Source organism: Sparus aurata, chromosome 10 (assembly GCF_900880675.1).
Source record: "Sparus aurata chromosome 10, fSpaAur1.1, whole genome shotgun sequence".
In the NCBI taxonomy this organism is placed as follows: Eukaryota; Metazoa; Chordata; class Actinopteri; order Spariformes; family Sparidae; genus Sparus; species Sparus aurata.
Genome location: NC_044196.1, coordinates 35,359,204 through 35,386,869, shown reverse-complemented (window position 1 = coordinate 35,386,869; position 27,666 = coordinate 35,359,204). Strand labels below are relative to the sequence as shown.

The window sequence follows — 27,666 nt, the reverse complement described above, 5'->3', positions numbered from 1 at the left end:
TTATTATAAGTTAGGATGTTATGGTATCAGTCTGAAAGGTAAATCAACACATTTTCTCAGTGGTCTTTGTGCCCTGTCATGTGGCCTTGGTGCCCCTGAAAAAAAAAAAGTGAAGGCCAAATGGACTTGCCCCTAAAATGACGAATTTCCCACCCACATGTCATATTTGGCTGTGACTTTGACTGAACATTTGCTCTCAATTTGCAATAAAAATATTGGGATATATATCGTATATCGATATTCAGCCAAAATATATCGGGATATGACTATTGGTCCATATCGCCCAGCCCTACCTGGACTGCAGTTTTGTTTCTCCACCGTGACTGTGATTGTGCCTCATCTGGTGGCGAAAGGACTGAATTACAAGCTGAAAATCATTTTGGAAGATAAAGGCACACAATGAAGGACTATGTCAACATTTACTGTCAGGTGAAGTGTTCTGTATTGGTAGTGTTTAATAGTACAGGACATTTCATCTCTCTGAAACACATGAAAACTGTAACTTTCTTTAAGATTATTCACATATAAAAATGAGAAATTCAAACCAGCCTGATCCAAAAGGAACCTCTTAAAGGGACTGTTCACCCCAAAAATCCAAAATATACATTAACTATATATATTTATATGTTTCTTCCTATTTGTAGTCCCATTTCAGTGCGAGTCGCTGAGTTTTGGACATGTTGGCCATTGAGATGTCTGCCTCTCTGCTCTGTTAAATATAATTGAACCAGATGTGTTGTTGTGCGGAAGTACTCAAAGAAAGCAGAGGTGCCATCCACTTCTATTATATTCAACAGAAGGCACACTTCTCCATGGCCAACACGTAACAAAACAATCTAGTTGGGTGAATGGCACTGCAGGTAAGAAGATCGATGTTTGATTTTGAAGTGAACTGTTCCTTTAAGTTGGCCACAAACCAAGCTTTCATATCTCATGTAAAACTTAACTCGTTGTCCACTTAGTCAACGTTCTCGGTGCTTTCAACCACATCTCTTAAGTCTTTCTCAGCAGATGGAGTTTGCCAAGTGGTTCTGTACAACTGAGCTCACACCATGAAGACGAGCTCCATCAGCCGAGGCAGACGGGCTACATGGGTTTGAAAGCACAGAAAAGAAACTGCCTACGATTTTGTTTTATTATCTATTAAAGTACCACAAGCATTAATAAGGAAGGTTGCTTTAACCTTCCCACCTTCAGACATTGCTGTCTCACCTAAGGCAGCCATATGATGTGTATGCTGTAATAAACTGTATGTGTTTATGTTCACCCGTTTTCTTTTCAAGTCCACATTAAAACAAATCTTGTACTGTCCAACATGACAGACCACTTCTTTAATACAGTAAACCTACCACTGATGGATTGATAAAATATCAGGAAATAATATTTATTTTTTATATATATATATATATATATATATATATATATATATATATATATATATATATATATATATAATATTTACCAGATGGTTAAAATAACACACATGAACTGTCAACAGTATGATTTCAGCTGTGAATTTATTGATAAGAATGGTCCAATAAATAGTTAGACACAGCGTTAACAGGTGAATGGTTCAGAACTGCTCGGCATCCCATCAGTGCTTTACTTCCGTTTGTCACATAACATAAACCAGATTAGAAATTACAGAACAGCTTGAGGTCGGAGTGGAAAAGCCGACTTGGAGGGGACAGGAGTGTGTTTGTTTCAAAACCAAGAGGGACCAGCTTTCATTCTGCTTGTATTTCAGTATCACTTCTCAGTAAAAATGGCAACATGTAGAAGGACGCAGTGCTTCAAATGTTAACAGACATAACCAAGTCAACGTTTCAGCAAGAGAAAAAACTACAGGTGACAAAGAGAACACAAGAAATGTCAGCCATCTTTGACAAAGTCTTCAGGATTAATTACTTTTCCCTCTTGACTCACTACATCTGTCATTTGCTACGTGTCTGTAACTGGTAACAACACCTCATTCTACCTGGAATTCAAATACAAATGCAGGTCAAACCTGCAGGGCTACATTCAACACAATCTTTGCCTGCGTTTATGTTAAATGTGACCTGACTGATTCAGAAGACTCAGTCTTCTGTCTGCATTTGCATTTTATTAGCAGTATAAAATAGGGTTTTGCTTTGCTTCCTCCTAGTGAGCGTGGGGTCTCCCGCGGCCTCTGCCCCTGCCACCGCCTGGAGGTCCATCCATTGAGCTGCGTGGGTTCTTGATTGTCTCATCGACTGACAGGATGAGACAGGCTGCCTCTGACGCCGCCGTCAGAGCATTGATCCGAACGATGGACGGCTCCCAAACGCAGGCAGCAAAGTTGTCCGCAATGTCCTCGTTGTTGATGTCCACACCGTACCACATGCCGCCCTGCAGTGAGATAACAGTCAGAGTTGACTTCATTTCCTGTTCCATGTGTTATTAATGCAGGCCATAAAAGCGCCATTCTGCCAAGTGCTCCACTCAGAGTATTGTGCAGGATTAGGCATGTGTTTCATTTCCTACCTGTGCGTGTTTGGCGCGCAGTTTGTTCAGGATGTTGGTGGCGTCAAAGCCGGCGTTGTCACACAGCTGTCTGGGGATGATCTCCAGGGCCTTGGCGTAGGCTCCAATCAGCAGCTGCTGTTTTCCAGGGATGGTCCTGGAGTAATCCCGCAGGTACTTGGACAGCTCCATCTCTATGGCTCCTCCACCCGCTACAATGGAGTCGTTCTAGAAATGACAAGTAATTTCAGTGAGCACAGAGGGACTGACAGATTAAAGTTCTAGATTCAACATTTTGAAGATTCATCTGGCTCTTCCAAATCCAAAAGGTGATGCAGAGGTCATATATACAGTTGTGTTGATTGAAAAACACAGATGTGAAACAGATTTACAGCTTTATTTTTAAATTAACAATTAATCTACAAAGTATTTTCACAATTCATCAGTCTATAAAAATTAAAAGATGTGAAAACACTCACTGATACAAATTTGGGGCAACATTCAAGAAAGTGATCTTGGTTCCTTTGTCTCAGAGTTAACGTTAACCAAACGAAAAAATTACGAGCTAAAGCGAATAATGTTAATCCAACCAAAGCTTTAGCAAGAAACTGCACCCATGTGGCAGCATTCTTTCTCATTCATTCATTCATTCATTAGATATCGATATAGATCAATAGATATAGATAGATAGATAGATAGATAGATAGATATGCTACAAGTTAACCATTAATTTAGCATCAAGGTCAGAAAGAATTACTTAATGGAAAAACATGAATTTCCAACCAAGATAAAGAACCGTGTAGATGTTATTGGTGATAAAATTCCACTACAGTGAGTTTAAATATGGGACTAATCTGAACACCATGGGTAAGAATGTACTGACTGCTGTGAAATTCAGAGAGCTTTGCTTTATGATGTTTCTGGTTTTCAATCTTGTGGACATGTTTATATTTTCTGGGGGAGACAAAAGATAATCTTTCTGCACCAGCTGGACGATAAAGTGTGTGTAGGAATCTGCAGGCTCAGAATTGAATAGAACAAAGTAACTTTAAGTATCTGATTTTTTAACTTCTTAATCCCCGTTAACAACTCAACACAATATGTCACATCGGTGGAATGAACAGTTACACAGTGCTGTTAATAAAGAGAACACTACATCCTGACAGCTACATGTAATGAGCCTCTGTGGATGTGTACACCTCATGTGTCAGCTGACCTTGATGGCTCTGCGTACGATCATGATGGCATCGTGCAGTGACCGCTCCGTCTCCTCTGTGAACTGTTCTGCTCCGCCCCTCAGGATGATGGTGCATGTCTTTGCCTTCGGACAGCCCTTGAAGAAGTTGTACCTGCAGACACACACACACACACACACACACACACACACGGTGGGTGTGAGTGGCCGTACTGCTTCACGAACCACAGTTTACTTTAAAGATGTTGTGATCTCTGGCGCGCAGGTGGTCAAGTGGTTAGAGCGCATGCCATAAAACGCAGCTGACCCTGGTTCGATTCCGGCCGGAGGTCCTTTGCTGCATGTCACCTCCCCCTCTTTCTCCCATGTTTCCTCTCTGTCTACTGCTAATAAAGGTGTCTATGCCACAAAAAATCTTAAAAAAAAAAAAAGATGTTGTGATCTCTGAATCGTCCCACTTACCTCTCTCCTCCAACCTGGACCTCCTCAAAGAGTTCACACTGTCCCAGGACGTCGTCTGTCATGGCACCTACTGAGGTCTGGATGGAGCCGCCGCAGGCCTGGAGGTCACATCACCCAACATGTCATGTTAAAGCTCATTTTTATTCTTTGACTAATTTTTTTTTTTTTTTACTGTAAATCAAGTTTTAACATTTGTTATACATCTTTTTTGGCTTTTCACAATACAAACATATGTTTTTTCCACCTGGTCTGGTGTTAACAGATTAACAACTTAAAGTCGTAACAGCCATGGCAGTCTAGCAGGTACTCAAGTCATCTAACTTCATCTTAAATGCAGGTGTGAGGTGTTCATTGTCTGCATGTGTCCTACCATCATGGTCCTCCTCAGATCCTCCTCCTGCACCCTGCCAGCGCAGAACAGATCTCTGTCAGCAAAGTACTGGGTGGCAACATCACCGATGGGCAACTTGGACAACACCACCTTGGCTCCTGACTTATAGATCTTCTCAAGTTTGTCATACAGGATGTTCCACTCTGCATCCACAATGGCCTGGTAGTCCTGCAGAGAAGTGGAAGAAGACAAAAATAAGTTTGAGCAAAGAAGAGAGACTCATTTCAGGGCACTCATTTCTTTCACATCCTTACACCTGTGTCGCGGTTCTCATACCTCCACAGATTTCACGCGGACCTCAGCGTTATCCTTCTCAGCCTTCAGCTCCAGCTCCACGTTGAGCAAAGCGATCTTCAGATTCTCATAGCGTTTAGGCTGCATCTCAAACCCAGCGTAGGAAAAGGTCTTCTTAAATGCAACCCCAGAGACCAACTGGGAGTCCTGGGAGATTTAAATATAGAAGGTATTACATCCCATTTCTTCAACCAAACCTTCCAGACTGTTTAAGTGGGAATAAAAGTACTAAAATACAAACCTCAAGGGCTCCTCCCTGGACTTTCTTGATGCCGATCATCTTCAGAGACAGCAGCTCATCCAGAGAAATGACAGCGTCCACCACCATTTTGGAGAAGAAGTCCTTCTGACCAGCGATTAGCTTGGAGTTCAGGGCTGTGGCTGCACACTTCTCCAACAGCTGCCTCTGCTCTCTAAAAGGACAGAGAGGGAGACAAGAACATTAGAAAACGACAACTACACTGATTTTAATATGCTCAATGAAGCCAAAACCCCAGGAATACAATGTTAAAAGGAATAGGGCTATTCATACCTTAAATTCTAAATAGCACAAGCAAAGTTGTTGCAGTGAGCACTTACTGCTTGTCGTCTTTCTTCACCGAGACAGCGACGTCCTTGATCTTGTTGACAGCAAGGTTGGTGGCGGTGCGGAATGCTCTGATGATGGTCTGAGGGTGGAGACCTTCCTCCACGTACGACTTCAGCTGCTTCAGGAACTCAGCGGCCAGGAGAGTGACGGAGGTGGTGCCGTCCCCGACCTGAGGATGGGAAAAAATATTTAGGAAAACCTGTTATGATGTTCTGACAGTGGAGATTATCCTCTGTGTTGCGACCAGTTCAAAAAGCAAAGAAACAGCATCACACACACACACACACACACACACACACACACACACACACACACACACACACTTCTCACCTCAGCATCCTGGGAGCGAGCGATGTCCACCAGGGTCTTGGCAGCAGGGTGGACTACATCCAGCAGTTTCAGGATGGTGGCTCCATCATTGGAGATCGTGGCCTTACCTGGAAATCACAGTTGATTATACATTTTTTGGGTGGATGATTCCATCCTGTAATCCATTACTTAATTAATCACATCAAGTCTCTCCTCACCTCTGCCATCCACCATCAGTTTGTCCATCCCTCTGGGCCCAAGGGTAGTCCTGACAGCCTCAGCAATCACCTGGAAAAGAAAATTAACATGTTGAGACAGATTTAAAGCATATTCAGTTAGACACACACTACATAGAAAAAAAAACAAAAAACCACATAATCAAGATAAGACGAGCTGCTTTTCTGACCTGGCAGGCATTGATGTTACTGATGAGCTGAGGGATGCCCTGAGACGTGTCTGTCCCCTCCTTCAGCAGGATAACCGGTGTGGGCTGAAGAGAGAAAGTAAAAAAATTGTGAGGGCAGAGGGGCGGCAGACAGAAGAACAAGAACCTCATCATGTTTAGTTGGACGCTGGATATTGGCCCTGATAATCAGCCAGGGCCAATATCTGGTCCACCCCTACTGAATATCTGTGATAAGTGGGCAAAACAAGACTTTTGAGGACATAATTTTAGGATTTCGGAAACACTGATCCAGATTTTCTGATGTTTTATTGACCAAACAATGACACAATTGAAAATACACTCAATTATGAGTTACAGAAGTACTTTCATTGAAGTCCTATTGTGATATGTGGGGGATCGTCTAGTGCAAGACCTGAATATCTGAAAAATATCTTTCAATCTCACTCAGCTTCAACAACACAGTCTCCATGTTAAAGTTACCATTAGTTATATTTAAGAGTTTTAACCTGAATTGTTTAAAGACACAGGTAGTGCCTGATGTGAGGCTGTAGGGTGTGATGCTTTGTTACCCATCAGACATGCAGCTGTGTGACGCTGTCAAAAGCCGGATGTCTGTTTATAGGCTTCTAATAGTGCTACTCATTGTAGCAAACTACATGTCACAACTTTATAATTATAAATACACACTTTTGGGTCATTAGTTTTAGTCATTTTTACAAGTGAGGATGTTCAACTTTGTCTGGTCTTTGTCTGTTAGCTAGCATCAGTCCACTTCAGTCAGGCATGTCTACAAAATCTATGACCAAAATATCAAAGCCGATGACCAATTAACTGAGCAAAACGTGAGGAAATTGGTTGTCGGAAATAGCTCTGGTTCTACACTGGAGCTATCAGTATTCCCTTTGCAGGCACTCATACAAAAAGGCTAAACATCCAGCAGCCAACTTGATAATAACCTGACTGGCTTTTCTACAATGACAGACGCTAGCACCGCTAATGACAGACGTATACATAAAACTCTGAATTTTCAGCACAAACTGTTCGCAAGCCAGTAAAAGTTCCTTTATATGAGGAAAACTGACGCTAACATGTTAGCTAGAATCATTGTTAGCATCGTATACGCCCATTGATGCTGTGTAATCCTGCGAGGCTAGCACAGTCTGGCCAACAATCAGGTCATTTTACAATAATCTCCACAAAATAATGTTTCCAAACGTCGCCAAAAGAGGGTAATCTAATCTGAGAGTAGTCATGATGTAAATATTCACTGTTAAACTGAAGGATGGACATGGATTTTACATTTGAGTGTGCGCTATGAATGCTAACTTACTCACCATCATCTTAGCAGTTCCTTCGAGAACCTTTCGACCGGCATCCAATCCCACAATGCTTTTCGAAATCAGGGTGCGTTCAAGAACACGATGCAGCGTTTCGTCAACGATACTTATTTATATTTTACACTTACGATGAACAGGCGTCTGTAGTGTTGGTGCAGATCCCTAGTATGGAGTCCCACAGTGTCCAAAATACGTAATTCTAAAAGGACTAATTAAAATAGAAATATGAATAAATTGTGTACAACATAAAATTAACCAAGTGATTGCTACATAAAGTAAGATATTTTTCAAACTTAACTCATTATAATTATATAATTATCATATCATTGCTCTTATTTTCATAGTGAGTAGCATTTCTATTTGTATTTTATTTAATTACAGACATGTTTATTTTGAAATGTCTGTTAATATTTTATTATGACAGTTTGTTTCTGATGACACTTTTATTTAATGTCGCACTTTATTTCTCCCTTTTTTATATCTATTTATCAGTTCATTTTTATGTTTACAAACACACACACACATATATACATATATATGTCTCATTTATTCACATGTCTCATTTATACATATAGATATGTCTCAGTTATTCATCAATTTGTATACTTTGCATTTATATACCAGGTGGTTTTACTGTTGCCCTAAAGAAAGTGTGGCTGACACAGCATGTCAAGTATCAATATCGTGGAATGACATAATGGATGCGGGAACTATGTGTGCTGAGGGGGCTGCAACAGCCCCCAAAATGAGACTATAACATATGCCGAAGGAGGCCCAAATGATTGTGAATTTGTCAGAGACAGCACTTCAGAAAGTTTATAAAGTTCCCCCTTCCTCTTCAGGGAGTCTGGGCACTTCTCTCACTCTTCATCTCATTGCTGTTGTTGTCTGTGGCTGATGTGGCTGATTTGACCTGTAACATGTTGGTGTTCAGATTTGCCTTCTGCCGTGGTGCCAAGCGCTCCCAAGTTGTAAATTCTTTGATAATATCGTTCAGATACATGTTTTCTTGCTGATTATCCAAATTAATACAAAAAACATGATTGTCGTGCACCATTTGATATTTATTAGACGTAATTTTATAGACTGATCCCTCAGCATTCCCATCTGTGACAGACTTCATCCCTGCAAGATAAGATGTATGTAAAAACCTCTTCAAAGCTCCTGCATGTGTCCCAAAGTAATGTCACAGTAATAATGTTCATCTATTCTTTGTTTTTTGTTAAACAAATTCATAGCAGGTTGTATGGTGTGAGAAGGCCATCTGAGGAAAGCATCGCTGCATGGAAACTTTTCATTAGCACACAATCATGCTCAGAAGTGCATGACAATACGTGACATACTTTTCACGTCACGAGCTATTAGCAGAACATATTGAGCATGCTGTCCGTGACTTTGCATTCACTGACTGCTGGAAACAGAAGAGAGCACACAGCTCCGAAACATTTGCGTTTCCTAAAAGTACAACAGTCTGGCTGCACTGTGTATCTGTAGAAAATGATCTAATGTGTTTCATTCGACCGTACAATTGTTTTGATATGGTCAGTTTACTTCCAAATGATGTGATAGTAAATTACTTTCCTGACATCAACAGTAGAAGAAGGTTAAGGTTTGCTTGTTAAGAGGGCCTGCTGCAATCAGGGCAAGTTGGACTGTAAAGCAGCCAAACTGCTATCAAAGGTTAACGAGAACTGAAGGGAAAAATAACACTAAAAATACAAATTAAAACAAAATAGGAATACCACCTGAAACGATATTATGCACATGCAAAATGAACTAAAATAAATTAAAATATGCAGAAAATAACTTTGAGTCTTTGTTAATCGGGTCTAAATTGTCAACAACAAACACAAGGAGGCATTGATGCATTTGTTTACTGAGGATGGATGTTTACATGGCAAGCTTTGCAACTGTATTGTAACATGATCGAACTGATGAAACATAAAACAAAGATATAAACATTTTCAAACAAGAAAAGCTGAACTGCAACAAGTAAACTATCTTCAGTCAGGTATGAACTCGCTGAAACTGAACTGAACTGAAAACTAAAATAAAAATACAAAACTACAATAACCTTGACTGATATCAAACCTGAATCAGAGGTTTTTGCCTTTTACTTATTTGGCTGAGTCCAAGATTTATGCGGCAATAAAAACATCCAGCCTTACAACCTTTTGGGTTTATAAGATTATAGTTATTGTCCCTTAAAACAGCAGAGATTGGAATGAGATTAGTGTGTAATCCTAAAATGAAACAAACTATATGGTCATATACTAAACCCCCAAAGACCCAGACAGCTGGCAGAGGCCACAGATGGATATAGTACTAACATGTTAAATAACTTTTGAAATGCTCATCCTATCCGTATGCTTTCAAAACTCATGTGAAGCGGAGTCTCTCGTTTCAGTGGCAACTGATAAACTGGGTTATGATTCACTAACCTTTCTATTTACACTCTGAACTGTTCTTGACATATCACCATGGTCAGTAAATGAAACATAGGATTCCAGGGTTATGTGTTTCAATAAGATAATATATTATTACATGGCTGTAACTTGCTGAAGAAAGGTCAGAAGTGTGTAATCCTACATGAAACAATTCATATGGAAGTCTAAGACATTTCAGCACAGGTTATTACATTAAAAATATACTATCTTTATGTCAATTCTCAAACAAAGCAAGTTCAAAATTGTGACTTGAACTGAGCCGGACTGAAACTTGTCGTCCCCTTGAATCAAATGATGTGTGGCGCTTGACTGCTCAATAAGAGTATGAAAGAAATAGACAAATACAGGTGAGTAAGACAAACACAAGTGTTCCAGGTCTTTGAGGGTTTTCTGGCAATAAATGTAGTTGAGTAACAAAAGCACAAGTTGAAGTGAATTCTACATATATTTACATCCATGTACATACTGTATCTAAAATGATCAAATAAAAGTACAATATTTGCCATCAAACTGTGGTGGGATGGAAGTACAGAGTAGCAGAAAGCGTGAATACTCAAGTGAAGAGTAACTCAAAACTGCACTTGAGTACTTGAGTAAATGAACTTAATTACATTGTACCACTGCTTACTTTGAGCAAAACTTTTGGAAGACAGCAGACTTTGTTACTGTAATGATGCTGCAGTCTGTAAATGACTGTGGCAAGGTTGCATTTAAAGGTCCAGTGTGCAGGGTCAAGTGGCATCTAGCTTGTTGTCTGCATATCGCAACTAACCAAATACCCCTCGTCCCACCCTGAGGACTCACTCTGTAGATGTAAAAAGCTCATTCTAGGGTAGCAACAGCACAAATATTCTTATTTTCAGGTGATTATAAACTAATGTAAACATAATAGTGATTCAGCATTTCATTTCTGCAGATAGATCTCCCTATATCCTACACACTGGAGCTTTAAAGAAACACGCTGAACTATTTGGTTTGAGGCGTCATGCACGGCAGCCTCCTCAGTCTGTGCAGATATAGCAGAGGCTGCAGGTAGCTGCAGGTAACAGCAGCGGCCATCGCGATGGCCACGTACTGACACAACATTGTTTGAGCTGGAACTCGTCCCTCCAGAGGCATGGTGATGACGTAGGGGAGGTAGTTGAGCGTGAGGACAAGCTGGATGATGGCAATGGTGGTGAAGGCCTTCCTCTTCATGGAATTCATCTCTCCCTTTCCTCCTCTCTCAACCTTCTTCGCCCCCTTCTCCTTTCTTTCTCCCGGGCTCATGACTCCACTACACATTCGTTTCTCCTCCCCTTTCTCCTTCTTCCTCTTCTTCTCCTTTTCCACCATCTCTATGTCCCTCGGCGGAGGTTTTTGCAATGTTTTGAGAACGGACAGGCAGCAGAAGGTGTCTATGACTAAAACAGGGAGGAAGAGCACACATACTGGCACAATAGACCGCCCCAAAAAAGCAGTGGTTGCCAAGACAAAATAAATGCACCAAGAGACCCCCAAACATCCCCATTTGTATTGAGGAGACTTGAACCTGGAAGAGGAAGGAACAGAAAGGAGAGAGTCACACAGTAGGTACCACATCTTTTCACACACAACCACTTCAAATTAAACCTTGTGTGGTTTTACCGTAAATAGTCGAGGGGTCGCACCACAGCAATGTACCTCTCCACACACACCAGACAGAGGAGCATTGGCTTCATAATTAGCCCCATCCCTGTCAGGAAGGTCGTCAAGCCCAAAACATTTTCACTCCACCACAGATAGTGATTGATGAACATCAGAGGTACGATCAGGTAGAAGGTCAGGTGGGCAATAGCCAGGTTGAGGGGGAAGAAGTCTGCAGGAAGGACACCGGCATCCTTTGACCTTTGAATTTGGAGTAAAAGAAAGTTTTGCAAGAACTGGTAGTCTTTAATTGGTTCATTTAATACACCAAAATTCTAGAAAATGTCCACCTTTTCCTCAAGATGTGACAGATGAGCCAGATGTTCAACGGGACGCCAATGAGGACTTCAGAGGAGACGGTGATAAAGAGGATGAGGAGGCCTGCCGAAGGTGCTCCTAATTTGCCAGCACCGTCATTAGAAGTAACACATATTGCCCAGACATACCCTGAAGCTGAGGAAAACGAATTCACAGCCGAGCCGTTCATACTGCAGAGGAAGGCAGAGAAATGTCCATTATTGTTTGGTAAACCTGCAGGAAGATAATTTGTACATGACAGTGAAAATGTATCTATAGATTATGAAGAGACAGTGAAGTAGCTTTAACAAACCTTTTAGTGTGAGGTGTGAGTGACGCTCTGTAGAAAGCAGGGTCTGTTCCACTGACTGTTTGCTCACTGGTGCAGGTTCATTTGATAGCTGTGAAACACGACAGATGTCAGATTTGCATGAAAATTACATGAACCAGATACAGATGGTGCGCCGTCCTGTGAGCTTACTGCACACACTGTATTTATTATATGGTATTTATTGTAAGTACAAGTTTGCTTTCTTTTTCACATCACAGAGTGGGAACTGAACTTTTTGTCATATACTGTGTGATGTACAGATCATAGCTATCAAAAAGTATTTGTTGTTTACTAATAGACCAAAAAAGTATTAGTATTGGTGTATATATATATGTATATATATATATATATATATATATATATATATATATATATATATTTATATATGTATATACATATATATATATATATATATATATATATATATATAGGAAGTCCTTTCTGGTTTATGTAATTCACTCCTTTGGAACAAATGAATGATGTTGCTGTTTGATGAAGTTATGTTTTGGCTTTTAAATATATATATATGTTTTTTAAATGAAACAAAATACATGTCAAATAATCTAGAGGTAAATAAAATATATCAACACAATGAATAAGAGAATAGCTGTGCGGTAAATAGTGTAGATATGAATACACGTCCCGCAGCGGTGATAAGTGTTCCTGAACGCACCTTTTTGTCACGTCTCTCTCAGCGTGCTGAATGCAGGCCTCTGATTGGCTTGCGGCTTGTGTGTTGCAGCCTGTAAGTGCGCTCGATATAATATCAGCGTGTACTGCATGGGCGGAGGTGAGGTTATGCAGTATATTCAATAGCGCTAACTCCACCCGCACAGGCACTCTCAAGACAATAATCACGCGCTCACAATCTTTTACCAAGAACTCGCGCGGAGTTTGGATATTGAACACATATCTGTGGCGGGAGATGTTGGACCGAGGAGGATAGAGACGACTTCGTTGTTTTTATATCTCAAATTGTGTCGAAAAAAAGTAGAATATCAGGAAGAATAGACGCTTTTGCTGGAGGGAGACGCAACGATGGAGGATTTCGGACTTTATGCGGTTTTCGGAGTGAACGGTCCGCCTCAGAGGCTGCTGAGGTACGTTAGACGCGTAACCTTATGAACAGAAACGTTAATGTTAGCTTGTTTTCCGCTTGAAACGCAATGTCTGCGAGCCTTACTTTAGCAGAAGCGTTGTTGAATAGAAGTTTGTGTACGCAGCCCCTTCATAAATCTTTAGCCGCTGCTCGTTGGCGCCTCTTTAACTGAACCGTGTTTATGGAGGAATATTCGTCGGCTAGCTCCTCCGATATTGAGAAACACATGCCAGTAAACGCTTTCCCTTCTCTAGCTTCCTGTTTCTGATAGCTAAGAGAAGAATATTCACTTATTTCTTTGGGGTTTTTTTCTGCGTCAGTGCTGAAGGTTCGTGCAGGGTGGCAGTTGCAGTTCCTCCAAGTGTCCGCCAGGTGGTGCTGTTCAGCAGCGGCCCGTGGGGACAGAGGATCTGCGTCAACGCGGAGCTCGACGATGCTGACCGGATGCCCATCACCATCGGCAAACTGACTCCATATAACAAGTAGGTTCACTCTCGTGCTTTTATCCCCATGGTGAGATTTCCACTGCTTATTTGTGTAGTAAAGGTTGATTGTGTCTGCGCGATGTCTGGTGCATCTCCTGCATCCAGCTGTCATTAAATATGAATGTCAGTAATCAGAATGAATGAGAAACATTTCACTGATTATAGCTCATGTCCTCCAGGTGCCTGTCATGGGAGCAGTGGGAAGAGGAGACATGGACAGACAGCGTCACACTGAATGTCACTCTGGAGGGAGGAAACTTGGCAAGTATTACAAACCGTAACTATCAGGACCGGGAAAAGTCAAACAAACAACCAAAAGAGCTGTTTATATAGTCTGGAAATATAACACGATGCACAAGGAAGGAAGTCTGTTAATCGTCATAGTCTTCAGAGCATTTTGGGGGTAAAATTACAATATTAACAAACTGAAATAATCTTCCTGTAGAGAAATGAATGGGATATTGTTGTGATTTTAGCATTTAATTAATTTAAATGCTGTAGTGAAAGAACAAGGACGTAATGATCGGTGTAGGCCATCAAAGGTAAATAAGAGAAAAGTTGAAACTTTCATATTTTAAACAACCATTGTGGCAATTGGAGTTTGTGCATGTGAAACTCAGACGCAGACAGACAGAAGCAGTGCACTTGTAAATGACACCAAACGCAGCAGAGACTCTCAGGGTAGTTTTTAACCACAATACTGTTTTTAGGACAAACAGAGAGCCTTTAAAAATTTACCAAACCACATTTGGCAGATGATGATCTTGAACCCTGATCAAACATCCACAGAAAAAGATCAGTCATCTGATTTAATGAATCATCATTGGGTCGCTCAAGTGATGAAGGATTTATTTATTTTGAAACGCAGCCCTATTGTAGACACATTTGTTTTTCTTCATTCCTGGTTTTCCCCAAAAAATGAGAAAACATCTCTTCCTCCACATGGATGAATGAATCTTGTCCACATATTCTGTCCCCAGGTAAAAGCAGACGGGGTAGACCCAGAGCTCATTCTGGCTGTGAAGGAGTACACGCCAAAGGTAATCTATGTGAATGATGCACTATTACTCATACAAGTATCTCATGAGACGTCTAGACAGCAAAATCCCATAACTAGAGCTGTGTCCAACAGTCGTCCTTGCATTTGTCAGTACAATAATAATAATAATAATAATAATTCATTTAATTTATATAGCGCTTTTCAAGGACCCAAAGTCGCTTACAGAGATAAGAACACAGATAGCAAACAGAGATCACAAAGCACGACAGGGAACAAAAGCAAAACAGGTACAACAGTAGTCAAGAGGTGGCAGGGGTGGATTGAAGAGCGGTGGGGGGGGCTGATGAGTGAGGAGCGTGGAAGGAGAGTGTAGGGGGGGGGGGTCAGGGGGAGAGGCCAGGAAAGAAGGTGGTTATGGGTAGGGGAGATCGTAGGCTTGTGAGAAGAGGTAGGTTTTTAGGCGGGATTTAAATGTGGTAAGTGAGGGAGAGTCACGGACTAGTTTGGGGAGAGAGTTCCAAAGTCGGGGTGCAGTTCTGGAGAAGGCTCTGTCGCTGAAGGTTTTGAGTCTGGATGGTGGTAAAGTCAGAGTGAGAGAGGAGGAGGATCGGAGGGCTCGGGAGGGGCGATGGGGGATAAGGAGGTCAGACAGGTAGGATGGGGCCAGGTGATGGAGAGCTTTGAAGGTCAGGAGGAGTATTTTGAAGTCAATGCGTTGTTATTGTTTACTTACTTTTGTGTTTGCCTACATTTCCCATAATGCCACTCTAGAAGTTTATTTTGCTAAATGATAAATGACGTAGACTATTCTGACCCTCCCAGGACACTGTGGCTCCCCTCGCAGCCCGAGAGCTCAATGGCAAGAGGAAGAGAGAGCGAACGTCAGAGGAGGACGGTAACGAGAATAGGACGACGAAGAGAGGGGAAGAAGAGAATGTGTGTCCAAACGGTGGCGTGGAGAAGACCACACCTGTGCGTAAGGCCAGAGGTCAAAGCAAAGTGGGCCAGAAGTTGTTCAGCAGCGGAGGAGATGCAACAAAGATGAAGGGAGCAGGTGGGAGAGACGACTCATTGTTGACTGGTAATGATAATTAATCAGTGATCCTGTGGCTCTGTGTGGAGGAGTAAAGCATTTGTGCTGTAACTTCAATCAACTGTCCTTCCTTTTCTCCTTTCTGCAGCTAATGGAGCAGGAGAAGCGCAAGGGATTGTGGGAAGGACGCCTCCTCAAAGTGCAGCCAGGACAAAGAGTAGGCAGGCCAAGACTCCCACGCAGACGGGTGAGTTCGTGCATGCGCTTTGCATCCACTTTTATCTGTTTTTACCTTCACTGTTTTTGTCATATATGCTCACTTTTCAGACCCACAGCTGGTACGTTGATGCACATCGCCCACCTCAGGTTACAGAATGATGCTCTCTGTTTATGTTCAGTGCAGAAATGTAACATAAAGTTGCCCTGCATTTGTTGTAAACTTGGAGTTAGCTGGGTCTGGATCATTTAAAGTTTATTTGTGAGACATTAACATTTGAATAACAAGTCTCTGGTTTTCCTGCAGCCCCATTGGTCAGCCCGTCAGGTCGCTGGGGTCAAACTCTGTGTCCCATCAATGCTCAGACAGCTATTCTGATTGGAGGGCAGGGAGCCAGGATGCAGTTCTGCAAAGATCCAATGTGGAAGCTCTGCACAGGTCAGTCATGGACGACATTATGGACTCTATATTACACACAAAGGGGGATTTAGTTTCTATGGGGTCCACATCAGAGCAGGTGTTGTCTCCTACTGATCCTTAACATCCTTGAAAGTATGTGATTTTTTTTTTTTCTATTTAAGTTTTATTTAGGAAAAAAAAAAGGAAAAGCGTGAATAGAAATGGGACATTGAAAGTGCTTGAATTTATATATTTTGTGCATGATTAGAAACTTTACTTAACATTAATAGATAGACTACATGCATGATGTTTCTATAAATCAATTCTGTATTACAAAAGTGATTATCCTTGGTCGTGTCTCAAACTAAGCTATGTTGGATCCTTGAATTTGCTGGAATTGAGCTTGGAAAATCCATAAAAAGTACCAAAATTTAAGGTTTGAAAAGGTGTGCTAACCCTTTGTCTCTGTCCAACAGAGGACATGTCCTGGGTTGCAGCTGAGACTCTGGCAGAGGGTCCAACACCAGAGGCCAGGATCGGCCACACAGCCGTCTACGACCCGGACTCGAGGAGGATCTTTGTGTTTGGAGGCTCAAAGAACAAAAAGTGGTTCAACGACGTTCACATCCTGGACACGCAGAGCTGGAAGTGGACCATGGTGGAGGTTTGCGTGTTTTGTTTTGCTTGTTTACTGTCCATTTTGCTGCTCGTCCTTTCCTCACGTCATCCTTCCCTCTCTGTTGTCTCCTCCAGGCTCAAGGTAAGGTCCCTCCTCTGGCCTACCACAGCTGCAGCATGTTCCGTGGTGAACTGTTTGTGCTTGGAGGAGTGTTTCCTTGTCCGAACCCAGAGCCCGACGGCTGCAGCGACTCACTGTATATCTTCGACCCCCACCTCTCCATCTGGTACCAGCCTATTGTAACAGGCGACGCACCCTCCGCCCGCTCCGGGTAAGATGGTTGATCCACATCAATCCTCTCTCCATACACATTTTTAGTTCACTTCTTTTCTCTTGGTCTCATCCTCCCTCTTGGTTTCACTTTCAGTCACTCTGCGTGTGTGATGCAGGAGAGAAAGATCTATGTGTTTGGTGGATGGGACACTCCTGTCTGCTACAATGACATGTACATGTTGGACCTGGGTAAGCCCAGTTACATGCACACAAAAGGCACATTCACTAGATACACTTACACCAAAACAGTCAGAGGTATTATTCTAACTGCACTTTTCTCATTGGGGTTGTAGTTTGCAACATATCAAAAGATGTTTCTAATGTTTGTTTTGCCAGCTTATGTACCTACTTGAGAGATGCAGAATATTACAAAAGCCTTTCAATGTGATGTACTCCACTCCAGTACAATGCTACTTCCCTCTAGGAATTCAGTAATGAACAAAAGTAAAATTATGACCTTTTTTTTTATTGGCACCAAAACTGAAAAATATGAGTACACTTGGTGCATGTAGTGGCCAGTTAGTGTATATTTAATCAGAGTTGTGAACGTGTAGCACTGCATGCATAATTGATATTTGAATATTTTTGTGTCTCTTAGGTCTGATGGAGTTTTCTGCTGTGAAAACAACTGGGATAGCCCCGTCTCCTCGAAGGTAAAGTAGTCAACACACATTGAACTTCAGCCAGAGGGGGAATTTATTAATTTTTTATTTTGGGTGGATACAAAATCATATATGTCAGAATCTGAGATAATCAAGAATCTTCAGTAATCATAGCTGTTGATGTACATGAGAGGAATTGCCAGTTTTGTATTTTATTCAGGCAAATGTCTTGTTTTTTACGTAGTGTTTAACATGAAGTTAAGCAGATTTTGGTAAATGGCAGATATTTTTCTTAATAAGTTTCCACCCTTTTTGTTAGTTAATTTGTGTGTTTGTGTTCCAGCTGGCACGGCAGCGCTGTGCTCTCAGACACACAGTTCCTGATCCACGGAGGTTACAATGGAAACAATGCTCTCAGCGACACCTTCATCTTTGACACAGGTGAGAGGCAGCTCACAGTCACACTCCAGCTTTGTACGCACTTCTGTCTGCTTGGAAAGCTTTTCAGGACAATTACTGTTTTCTTTGTTGGTGTTGGTCGATGAACGAGTCCACTTAGTTGTCCTTTTTAAAAAAAATTTTTAAAATTGTCGCTTATTTGTCATTAAATCCTGCAGTCTAAAAAAATGTCATGAAATAGGGAAAATTTCACGGATTCACAGACTCAGCGGGGAAATCTTTAGACTGGCTGTTATATCCAAAACCCAAAAGTAAATGGCGATGGGAAAAGTCTAGCAAATCTGGACCCGGCAAACTTTTTTTCTTGAGAAATTATGATCTGTTATTTAGATAATTTTCAAGTGATTTGCTTATTGCTCCACACTAATCACTCGTCATGTCTCATGAAGCAGCGACCAGTCTGAAAGCAAAAGGAATGTGTGAATTTACAAAAGTAATTTGATAAGTAAATATGTGTCCATATCCAGTATATGGGTACAGACAGTAGCTTAGTATGTGATTTAGGCCTTCATTACAACTAGCGCTGCAACTTACAATTAATTTAATTGTTGAGTATTTTGTCATGTAATTGATCAATGATTTGATCTGACAGTGAGTGCTTTATATGTCTTAACAGTCCGACACCTAAATATATTCAGAATCTAACAGAATCGTGCTTGTTCATTTATGAAGATCACATTATTAAACACGCTGTTTGGTTTTTTTTCACTGGTTCAGACACGAACAGCTGGACGGAGGTGACGCTCCCTCAGCTGTCCGTCCCCAGGGCGGGACACTCCATCATCACGATGCAAACAGGCGGTCACCACCTCTTCTCAGAGGTAGATGAAGTGGTGGACGCCGACTCCGGCAGCAGAACTCTGCTGGTGTTCGGAGGTGGCGACAACGAGGGAAACTTCTACTCCGACCTGACGATTGTCGCTGTGGAGGAACTGCTCACTGCTATTTAAAGAGTGAGAGTGAGTCAGAGGTGAATCCTCACTGCCTAACTGTATGTGAAACAGACTCTTTATTATTTATATGTCTATAGGTTGTCTTTGTCTTCTTCAGTTGTTTCAGCCCTCTCTTCTTTCTTTTGTTTTTTTGAAAGGGTTAGAAAACTTTAGTAGTGGAGCAACATGGTGCATGTGCATTCCTCTCCCCTTGTGGATCCAAATTAACAAGAACAAAGTTTTTATGTTCATAATTTAAAGCTTTTCAAGTTTTTCCTCAGGTCTAATGTCAATGCCAATCTTCTGTCGTTAGTTCATGCCATTAGCTGACTCCTCATCCCACTTTATGATCAATTTAATTTGAATACATATTTTTTGACGTCAAAAGCCTTGATGATTCTGAGCATGTCGAACTTACATGCAAGCGGACTGAACACATTTTAAATTCATATCGACACATTTTAATATCACAAGTCTCATTTGCAAAAGATGGGAATACTGTAAATAACTTCCACCTTGCTCCTCTGCTGCTTCACACCTGTTGCGTATCCCCCGTCCTCGAACTGGACTCGCTCGCGGTGTATTTGCCAACACTCCCCCAGGTTAGCTGTGCAGCTAACTAGCAGCTACAGTTCACAGCAATTAGCAACTTCTGTGTTGCAGCCATTTGATGTATTTGTGTTAAGGTGGCAGCTGTAATAAAATATCTTTTTATTTTTAGCGTATATATATCTTGTTTCATGTTGCCTCTTGACAGGGACAAGTGCAGTAATTGTATTTCATAATGGTCAAAATCACGACAGTGTTTGTTTTTGATATTATCTCCAAAATGTTGGCTATGCTTGAGTGAAAAACATCTCATTTCCTGTGCTGTTCTGTCTTCACTTGGCTTCTGTCATTACTTAATAAACATTTGATTTTACGCTGCCTTTTAAGCTTACTCCTTCTTCAAAACGACTTCTTGCTTTCCTGCTCAGTAATGTCTCTAAAAAGAAGTGCAGAGATGTAGAGACAGTTAAACCCACTTAGACTCAGTTTAGACAACCCTTTCCATTTGCAGAATAATTAACACATCTCTTCAGTCTGACATAAAACACTGAGGTGTACTTGAAACCAAGTGGTGTCAAACTGATGTCATTTAAATGAGGTTTGATGCTTAACAACATCTCTGTCCCAGTAACTCTACGCTAACATAAGCTAACGCCAGCCTATCAGAGTAACACTGATGTCATCTTCAAAGAGGCCAAGCTAAATGGAGATGTTTTAATAAAAGATTAGCGGCACTGGAGAGGGATTATCTTTTGGCTGATAATGGTGTCATGAATGTTTTGTAACTTTTACATTTTCACTGGATTATGCTGCCAACCTCCTTAGTAACAGGAGGTGCATACAGGTCAGTTAATGCCTATTTATTTAATGCACAAACCAGCAGCAGATTAAATGTCACCACGTCTGTTCATCCAAGCAGAAAGCAGAGGAGAAACCGTGTAATCATAAAACATGAGCTGCAATTACATTCTCAGATTATAGAAACTTCATAGAGTATGTGTCACAGGAACAAACGTATGGCGACAGATACAGATGGATAAGTAGAAAAGTAGAATACATGAATAATGACTTGAATACACAAAATTAAGCAAAAAGAAATTCTTAACATGATGTACACACATTTTAACGGTTACTATGAAGTAAATTGAGACACTGAAAGAGATAAAAATTAGTCCCACAGTGGGGAAATTTGCATTAGTACAGCACAGAAGGGGAGGCAGGCTAAAACAGAGCATTAATTAAAACCATTATAATGATAAGTACAAAATATATGTGTGAAAAGCAGTAAGAACAATACAAATTATATAAGAAAAACTACTAATATTTACGCTAGTGCACACTCAGAAGTGTGTGTGTGTGTGTACGTGTGTGTGTGGTCTGCAGTGCTGGTTGTACAGTCTAACAGCAGCTGGACCTGTGATACCTCTCCTTCACACACTCAGCCTGATGCTGAACGAGCTCTCCAGGACTGTTGGAGCATCCTGCATAGTGCTGGAGTCATTATCCATCAGTGAAAGCTATCAGCCTCCTTTCTCCCAGCTGCACCTGCACTGAGTCGAGGGGGCGTCCCAGGACAGAGCTGGCCTACTTAACCAGTTTATCAAGTCTCTTCCTGTCTGCAGTCGTGATGCAGGAAGACTACTCGAAAGAAAATGGCTGATGCAACAACGGAGTCAATAGAGGTCCCCTAAAATGTGTAGGAGGGCGGTCCTCAGCAGGTTACGGTTAGGGGTTAGGCCTTTCTTGTGAACTGCAGTAGTATTGTCTGTCCAGTGCAGTTTATTGTTCAGGTGAACACCCAGGTACCAATAATGTGAAAGGGTTTTGGGGGCTGAGTAAGTCTTCTTGCATATATTCTCACATATTAGTGCTGGGCGATGTGGCCGTTCAAATAATATATCAATATATTTTGTCCATATTTTGATACATGATCCTCTGTATTGATATTCATATTATGAAATCTCCTCGCAAGCTCAGGTGCCAGAGCTGTGCGATAAAATCGAACATCAATGTTTCCCAATGACACAAGTTCATGGATCACGGATCTCTCTTGGACAGTGAAAAAAAAACCAGTATAAAATATACCTGGGCAGCCCACCAAATAAAATGTGTGTGTGGGAAAGACTGATATCACAAAATCTTTTACCAAATACCTCAAAGTCGATATTGCAACAATATTGTTTGGATGACTGTTGATATTCACACAACAATTAAGAAAATCCGATCATTTTCCTGCTGTGCAGCCTTTAAAACCAGGAAGAGACAACACTAGTGTTGTGTTGTCATATCACTGTATATATAACATACTGTCTTTATATATAACATACTGTCCATATATATATATAACACACTGCCCTTATATATAACACACTGCCCTTATATATAACACACTGCCCTTATATATAACACACTGCCCTTATATATAACACACTGCCCTTATATATAACACACTGCCCTTATATATAACATACTGTCCATATATATATAACACACTGCCCTTATATATAACACACTGCCCTTATATATAACATACTGTCCATATATATATATAACACACTGCCCTTATATATAACATACTGTCCATATATATATAACACACTGCCCTTATACTCCTCCTTGAACCGGCACCTTATCGTGGTGGAGGGGTTTGAGCACCTGAATGATCCGAGGAGCTATGTTGTCCGGGCCTTAATGCCCCTGGTAGGGTCTCCCAAGTCAAACAGGTCCTAGGTGACGGGTCAGACTAAGATCGGTTCACTCGCCCCTGATGAAAGTTATACTACCAAGGACGTGCACGTCGCCCGGATCGGCGTCACCAGGGCCCCACCCTGGAGCCAGGCCCGGGGTTGGGGCTCGCAGGCGAGCGCCTGGTGGCCGGGTCTCTGCCCACGGGACCCGGCCGGGCGCAGCCCGAACGAGCAACGTGGGCCCGCCCTCCCGTGGGCTCACCACTCGCGGGAGGGTTCCGAAGGGGCCGGTGCAGAGGGATATGGGTGGCGGTCGTGGGCGGGGGCCCCGGCGGCCCGATCCCCGGATGGTGACTCTAGCCATGGGGACATGGAATGTCACCTCACTGGGGGGGAAAGAGCCTGAGCTGGTGCGGGAGGTTGAGCGGTACCGACTAGAAATAGTCGGTCTCACCTCCACGCACAGCCTGGGCTCTGGAACCCAACTCCTTGAGAGAGGCTGGACTCTCTTCCACTCTGGAGTTGCCCGCGGCGAGAGGCGGCGAGCTGGTGTAGGCTTGCTTATAGCCCCCCAGCTCAGCCGCCATGTGTTGGAGTTCTCCCCGGTGAACGAGAGGGTCGTTTCCCTGCGCCTTCGGGTCGGGGATAGGGCTCTCACCGTTGTCTCGGCTTATGGGCCGAACAGCGGTGCAGAGTACCCGGCCTTCTTGGAGTCCCTGGGAGGGGTACTGGAGAGTGCTCCAACCGGGGACTCCTGGGGGACTTCAACGCCCACGTGGGCGATGACAGTGTTACCTGGAGGGGTGTGATTGGGAGGAACGGCCTCCCCGATCTGAACCCGAGTGGTGTTTTGTTACTGGACTTCTGTGCTAGTCACAGTTTGTCCATAACGAACACCATGTTCAAGCATAAGGGTGTCCATATGTGCACGTGGCACCAGGACACCCTAGGCCGGAGATCAATGATCGACTTTGTGGTCGTGTCATCTGACCTCCGGCCGTATGTCTTGGACACTCGGGTGAAGAAAGGGGCTGAGCTGTCAACTGATCACCACCTGGTGGTGAGTTGGATCCGCTGGCGGGGGAGGAAGCTGGAAAGACCTGGCAGGCCCAAACGTATCGTGAGGGTCTGCTGGGAACGTTTGGCAGAACCCTCTGCCAGGGAGATCTTTAACTCCCACCTCCGGGAGAGCTTTGACCAGATCCAGAGGGAGGCTGGGGACATAGAGTCCGAATGGACCATGTTCTCCACCTCCATTGTTGACGCGGCTGTCCGGAGCTGTGGCCGTAAGGTCTCCGGTGCCTGTCGCGGCGGCAATCCCCGAACCCGGTGGTGGACCCCGGAAGTAAGGGTTGCCGTCAAGCTGAAGAAGGAGTCCTACCGGGCCTGGCTGGCCCGGGGGACTCCTGAGGCAGCTGACGGGTACCGGCAGGCCAAGCGTGCGGCAGCACGGGCAGTCTCGGAAGCAAAAACTCGGGTCTGGGAAGAGTTCGGGGAGGCCATGGAGAAGGACTACCGGTCGGCCTCGAAGAAATTCTGGCAAACCATCCGGCGCCTCAGGAGGGGGAAACAGTCCTCCACCAACACTGTTTACAGTGGAGGTGGGGAGCTGTTGACCTCGACTGGGGACATCGTCGGGCGGTGGAAGGAATACTTCGAGGATCTCCTCAATCCCACTGACACGCCTTCCATAGAGGAAGCAGAGGCTGGGGACTCAGAGGTTGACCCATCCATCACCCAAGCCGAAGTCACTGAGGTAGTCCGTAAGCTCCTCAGTGGCAAAGCACCGGGGGTGGATGAGATCCGCCCTGAGTACCTCAAGTCTCTGGATGTTGTGGGGCTGTCTTGGCTGACACGTCTCTACAGCATCGCGTGGCAGTCGGGGACAGTGCCTCTGGACTGGCAGACCGGGGTGGTGGTCCCCCTATTTAAAAAGGGGGACCGGAGGGTGTGCTCCAACTATCGGGGGATCACACTCCTCAGCCTCCCCGGGAAAGTCTATTCCAGGGTACTGGAGAGGAGAATTCGGCCGATAGTCGAACCTCGGATCCAGGAGGAACAATGCGGTTTTCGTCCTGGCCGTGGAACACTGGACCAGCTCTATACCTTCCGCAGGGTGCTCGAGGGTTCATGGGAGTTTGCCCAACCAGTCCACATGTGTTTTGTGGACTTGGAGAAGGCATTCGACCGTGTCCCTCGTGGCATACTGTGGGGGGTGCTCCGGGAGTACGGGGTCGGGGGCCCTCTGTTAAGGGCCGTGCGGTCCCTGTACTGCCGGAGCAGGAGCCTGGTTCGCATTGCCGGCAGTAAGTCAGACCTGTTCCCAGTGCATGTTGGACTCCGGCAGGGCTGCCCTTTGTCACCGGTTCTGCTCATTACTTTTATGGACAGAATTTCTAGGCGCAGCCACGGGCCGGAGGGGATCTGGTTCGGGAGCCAATGGATTTCGTCTCTGCTTTTCGCGGATGACGTGGTCTTGTTGGCTCCTTCGAGCCGGGACCTCCAGCATGCCCTGGGGCGGTTTGCAGCCGAGTGTGAAGCGGCTGGGATGAGAATCAGCACCTCCAAATCCGAGGCCATGGTTCTCGACCGGAAAAAGGTGGCCTGCTCCCTCCAGGTGGGAGGAGAGTTCCTGCCTCAAGTGGAGGAGTTTAAGTATCTTGGGGTCTTGTTCACGAGTGAGGGAAGGACGGAGCGTGAGATTGACAGACGGATCGGTGCAGCGGCCGCAGTAATGCGGTCGTTGTATCGGTCTGTCGTGGTGAAGAGAGAGCTGAGCCGAAAGGCGAAGCTCTCGATTTACCAGTCAATCTACGTTCCGACCCTCACCTATGGCCATGAACTCTGGGTCATGACCGAAAGAATAAGATCCCGGATACAAGCGGCCGAAATGAGTTTCCTCCGCAGGGTGGCAGGGCGCTCCCTTAGAGATAGGGTGAAGAGCTCTGTCACCTGGGAGGAGCTCAGAGTAGAGCCGCTGCTCCTCCACATCGAGAGGAGCCAGCTGAGGTGGCTCGGGCATCTGTTTCGGATGCCCCCGGGACGCCTCCCTCGGGAGGTGTTCCTGGCATGTCCCTCCCGGAGGAGACCCCGAGGAAGACCCAGGACACGCTGGTGTGACTATGTCACTCAGCTGGCCTGGGAACGCCTTGGGGTCCTCCCGGAAGAGCTGGAGGCAGTATCCGGGGAGAGGGAAGTCTGGGTGTCCCTGCTCAGGCAGCTGCCCCCCGCGACCCGGCCCCGGATAAGCGGAAGAAAATGGATGGATGGATGGCACTGCCCTTATATATAACATACTGTCCATATATATATAACACACTGCCCTTATATATAACATACTGCCCTTATATATAACATACTGCCCTTATATATAACACGCTGCCCTTATATATAACATACTGTCCATATATATATATAACACACTGCCCTTATATATAACACACCGCCCTTATATATAACACACTGCCCTTATATATAACATACTGCCCTTATATATAACACACTGCCCTTATATATAACATACTGCCCTTATATATAACATACTGTCCATATATATATAACACACTGCCCTTATATATAACATACTGCCCTTATATATAACATACTGTCCATATATATATATAACACACTGCCCTTATATATGACACACTGCCCTTATATATAACACACCACCCTTATATATAACATACTTACCTTATATATAACATACTGTCCATATATATATAACACACTGCCCTTATATATAACATACTGCCCTTATATATAACACACTGCCCTTATATATAACATACTGTCCATATATATATATATAACACACTGCCCTTATATATAACACACTGCCCTTATATATAACACACTGCCCTTATATATAACATACTGTCCATATATATATAACACACTGCCCTTATATATAACATACTGCCCTTATATATAACATACTGTCCATATATATATATAACACACTGCCCTTATGTATATAACATACTGCCCTTATATATAACATACTGTCCATATATATATATATAACTGGTCTTGGCTGACACGCTAACCACACCGCCCTTATATATAATACACAGCCCTTATATATATAATACACTGCCGTTATATATAACAGACTGGTGCAGATTGAGAAACTCTTTTACTATAGAGGAGAAGCAGGAGAATCAGAATAAAGACGGAACCTGGAAAATACTGTAAAAGGAGGAAAAAACCAAATCCTGAACACACTGACGTGTACATAGCTTTGTGCTGTTTCGGCATCTTACTGAAAAACAGAGCGCTGAACTGGTTTCACCTACTCCGTGGCATTTCCTCTGGTGATGCAAAGGAAAGCAGGGCTTCCTCAAAATCTTTAATCAAAAACAAATCAGTCTTCTCATTTCCCTGTAATACTTTTAGGTACATGGCTTTTCCCACTTCCACTGCAAACCATAAAATATGCAACATACTTAATGGGCTATGAAGAAAGTCCTCATTACTTTGGTTGTAATTAAAGAGTATGTGGTTGAAATCATTTTTTGATTTTCAGATTTCAGCAAAGTACATCATGTTGCACTAACTGCTATTGTAGCACAGTCTGTACAGATTGAGCCTATTTTTGGCCTAAGCTTCTTACTTCTTCACTAATTTTGCCCACGCTATGAGTCAGCACCTATTAAATTGCCAGGTTAGAGAAGGATAAGTCTGTTAGGCCATGAATTAGGCAAAAGAGAGATGATCCTTGTACTTTACACTCAAAAATTTTATGTTTGAGCGTGTTCTCATTCGTCTCTTCTTCTATAATCATGTTCGGTACATCTTGTCTCAAAAGGTTGCAGCGTAAATGTTTATCTGCACCTGCTGTAATTATTCCAACAGATTATTTTTGGTGCTCTGGTAATCACAGTATATATCTATGAATCATCAGCGGTCCAGGACCAGCTATATCAAGGCAGATTACTCCTTCTTATGATTAATAAATCATGTAGGAACTATGAACACCCAACACTATAACTATGTCTCTCATATATTCATGCCATTCTATCTGACATCTCTCTCTCTCTCTA

General features: G+C 43.1%; 3 protein-coding genes across 7 annotated transcripts; 1 reads left to right on the top strand and 2 right to left on the bottom strand.

Moving 5' to 3' along the window:
* Positions 1-1,498: 1,498 nt before the first annotated feature.
* Positions 1,499-7,605, bottom strand: cct7 (chaperonin containing TCP1, subunit 7 (eta)). The gene is made up of 12 exons (XM_030431413.1): positions 7,465-7,605; positions 6,131-6,214; positions 5,943-6,012; positions 5,746-5,852; positions 5,406-5,584; positions 5,068-5,239; positions 4,809-4,973; positions 4,512-4,700; positions 4,142-4,239; positions 3,701-3,833; positions 2,506-2,712; positions 1,499-2,370 (listed from the first exon to the last, which is right to left on the bottom strand). Exons 1-12 carry the CDS (start codon positions 7,468-7,470, stop codon positions 2,143-2,145), a joined length of 1,638 nt encoding a protein of 545 aa, XP_030287273.1. The 5' UTR covers positions 7,471-7,605; the 3' UTR covers positions 1,499-2,142.
* A 2,159-nt stretch (positions 7,606-9,764) lies between these two features.
* Positions 9,765-13,666, bottom strand: LOC115589923 (uncharacterized). 3 transcript variants are annotated; one of them, XM_030431102.1, is made up of 5 exons: positions 13,597-13,666; positions 12,190-12,277; positions 11,870-12,067; positions 11,541-11,780; positions 9,765-11,445 (listed from the first exon to the last, which is right to left on the bottom strand). In XM_030431102.1, exons 3-5 carry the CDS (start codon positions 12,064-12,066, stop codon positions 10,881-10,883), a joined length of 1,002 nt encoding a protein of 333 aa, XP_030286962.1. In that variant the 5' UTR covers position 12,067; positions 12,190-12,277; positions 13,597-13,666; the 3' UTR covers positions 9,765-10,880. The 3 variants fall into 3 exon arrangements, with proteins under 3 accessions (XP_030286962.1, XP_030286961.1, XP_030286960.1); XM_030431101.1 differs by having other exon boundaries at positions 13,391-13,631; XM_030431100.1 differs by lacking the exon at positions 13,597-13,666 and adding an exon at positions 12,881-13,087.
* krcp (kelch repeat-containing protein) lies at positions 13,085-20,312 on the top strand. 3 transcript variants are annotated; one of them, XM_030431097.1, is made up of 13 exons: positions 13,087-13,307; positions 13,627-13,788; positions 13,971-14,052; positions 14,772-14,831; positions 15,614-15,872; positions 15,973-16,071; positions 16,348-16,479; positions 16,917-17,104; positions 17,194-17,390; positions 17,487-17,581; positions 17,991-18,045; positions 18,338-18,435; positions 19,171-20,312. In XM_030431097.1, the coding sequence occupies exons 1-13, from the start codon at positions 13,246-13,248 to the stop codon at positions 19,401-19,403; spliced, it is 1,722 nt and encodes a 573-aa protein (XP_030286957.1). In that variant the 5' UTR covers positions 13,087-13,245; the 3' UTR covers positions 19,404-20,312. The 3 variants fall into 3 exon arrangements, with proteins under 3 accessions (XP_030286959.1, XP_030286957.1, XP_030286958.1); XM_030431098.1 differs by having other exon boundaries at positions 13,090-13,307; positions 15,614-15,845; XM_030431099.1 differs by lacking the exon at positions 17,487-17,581 and having other exon boundaries at positions 13,085-13,307.
* Positions 20,313-27,666: the final 7,354 nt, after the last annotated feature.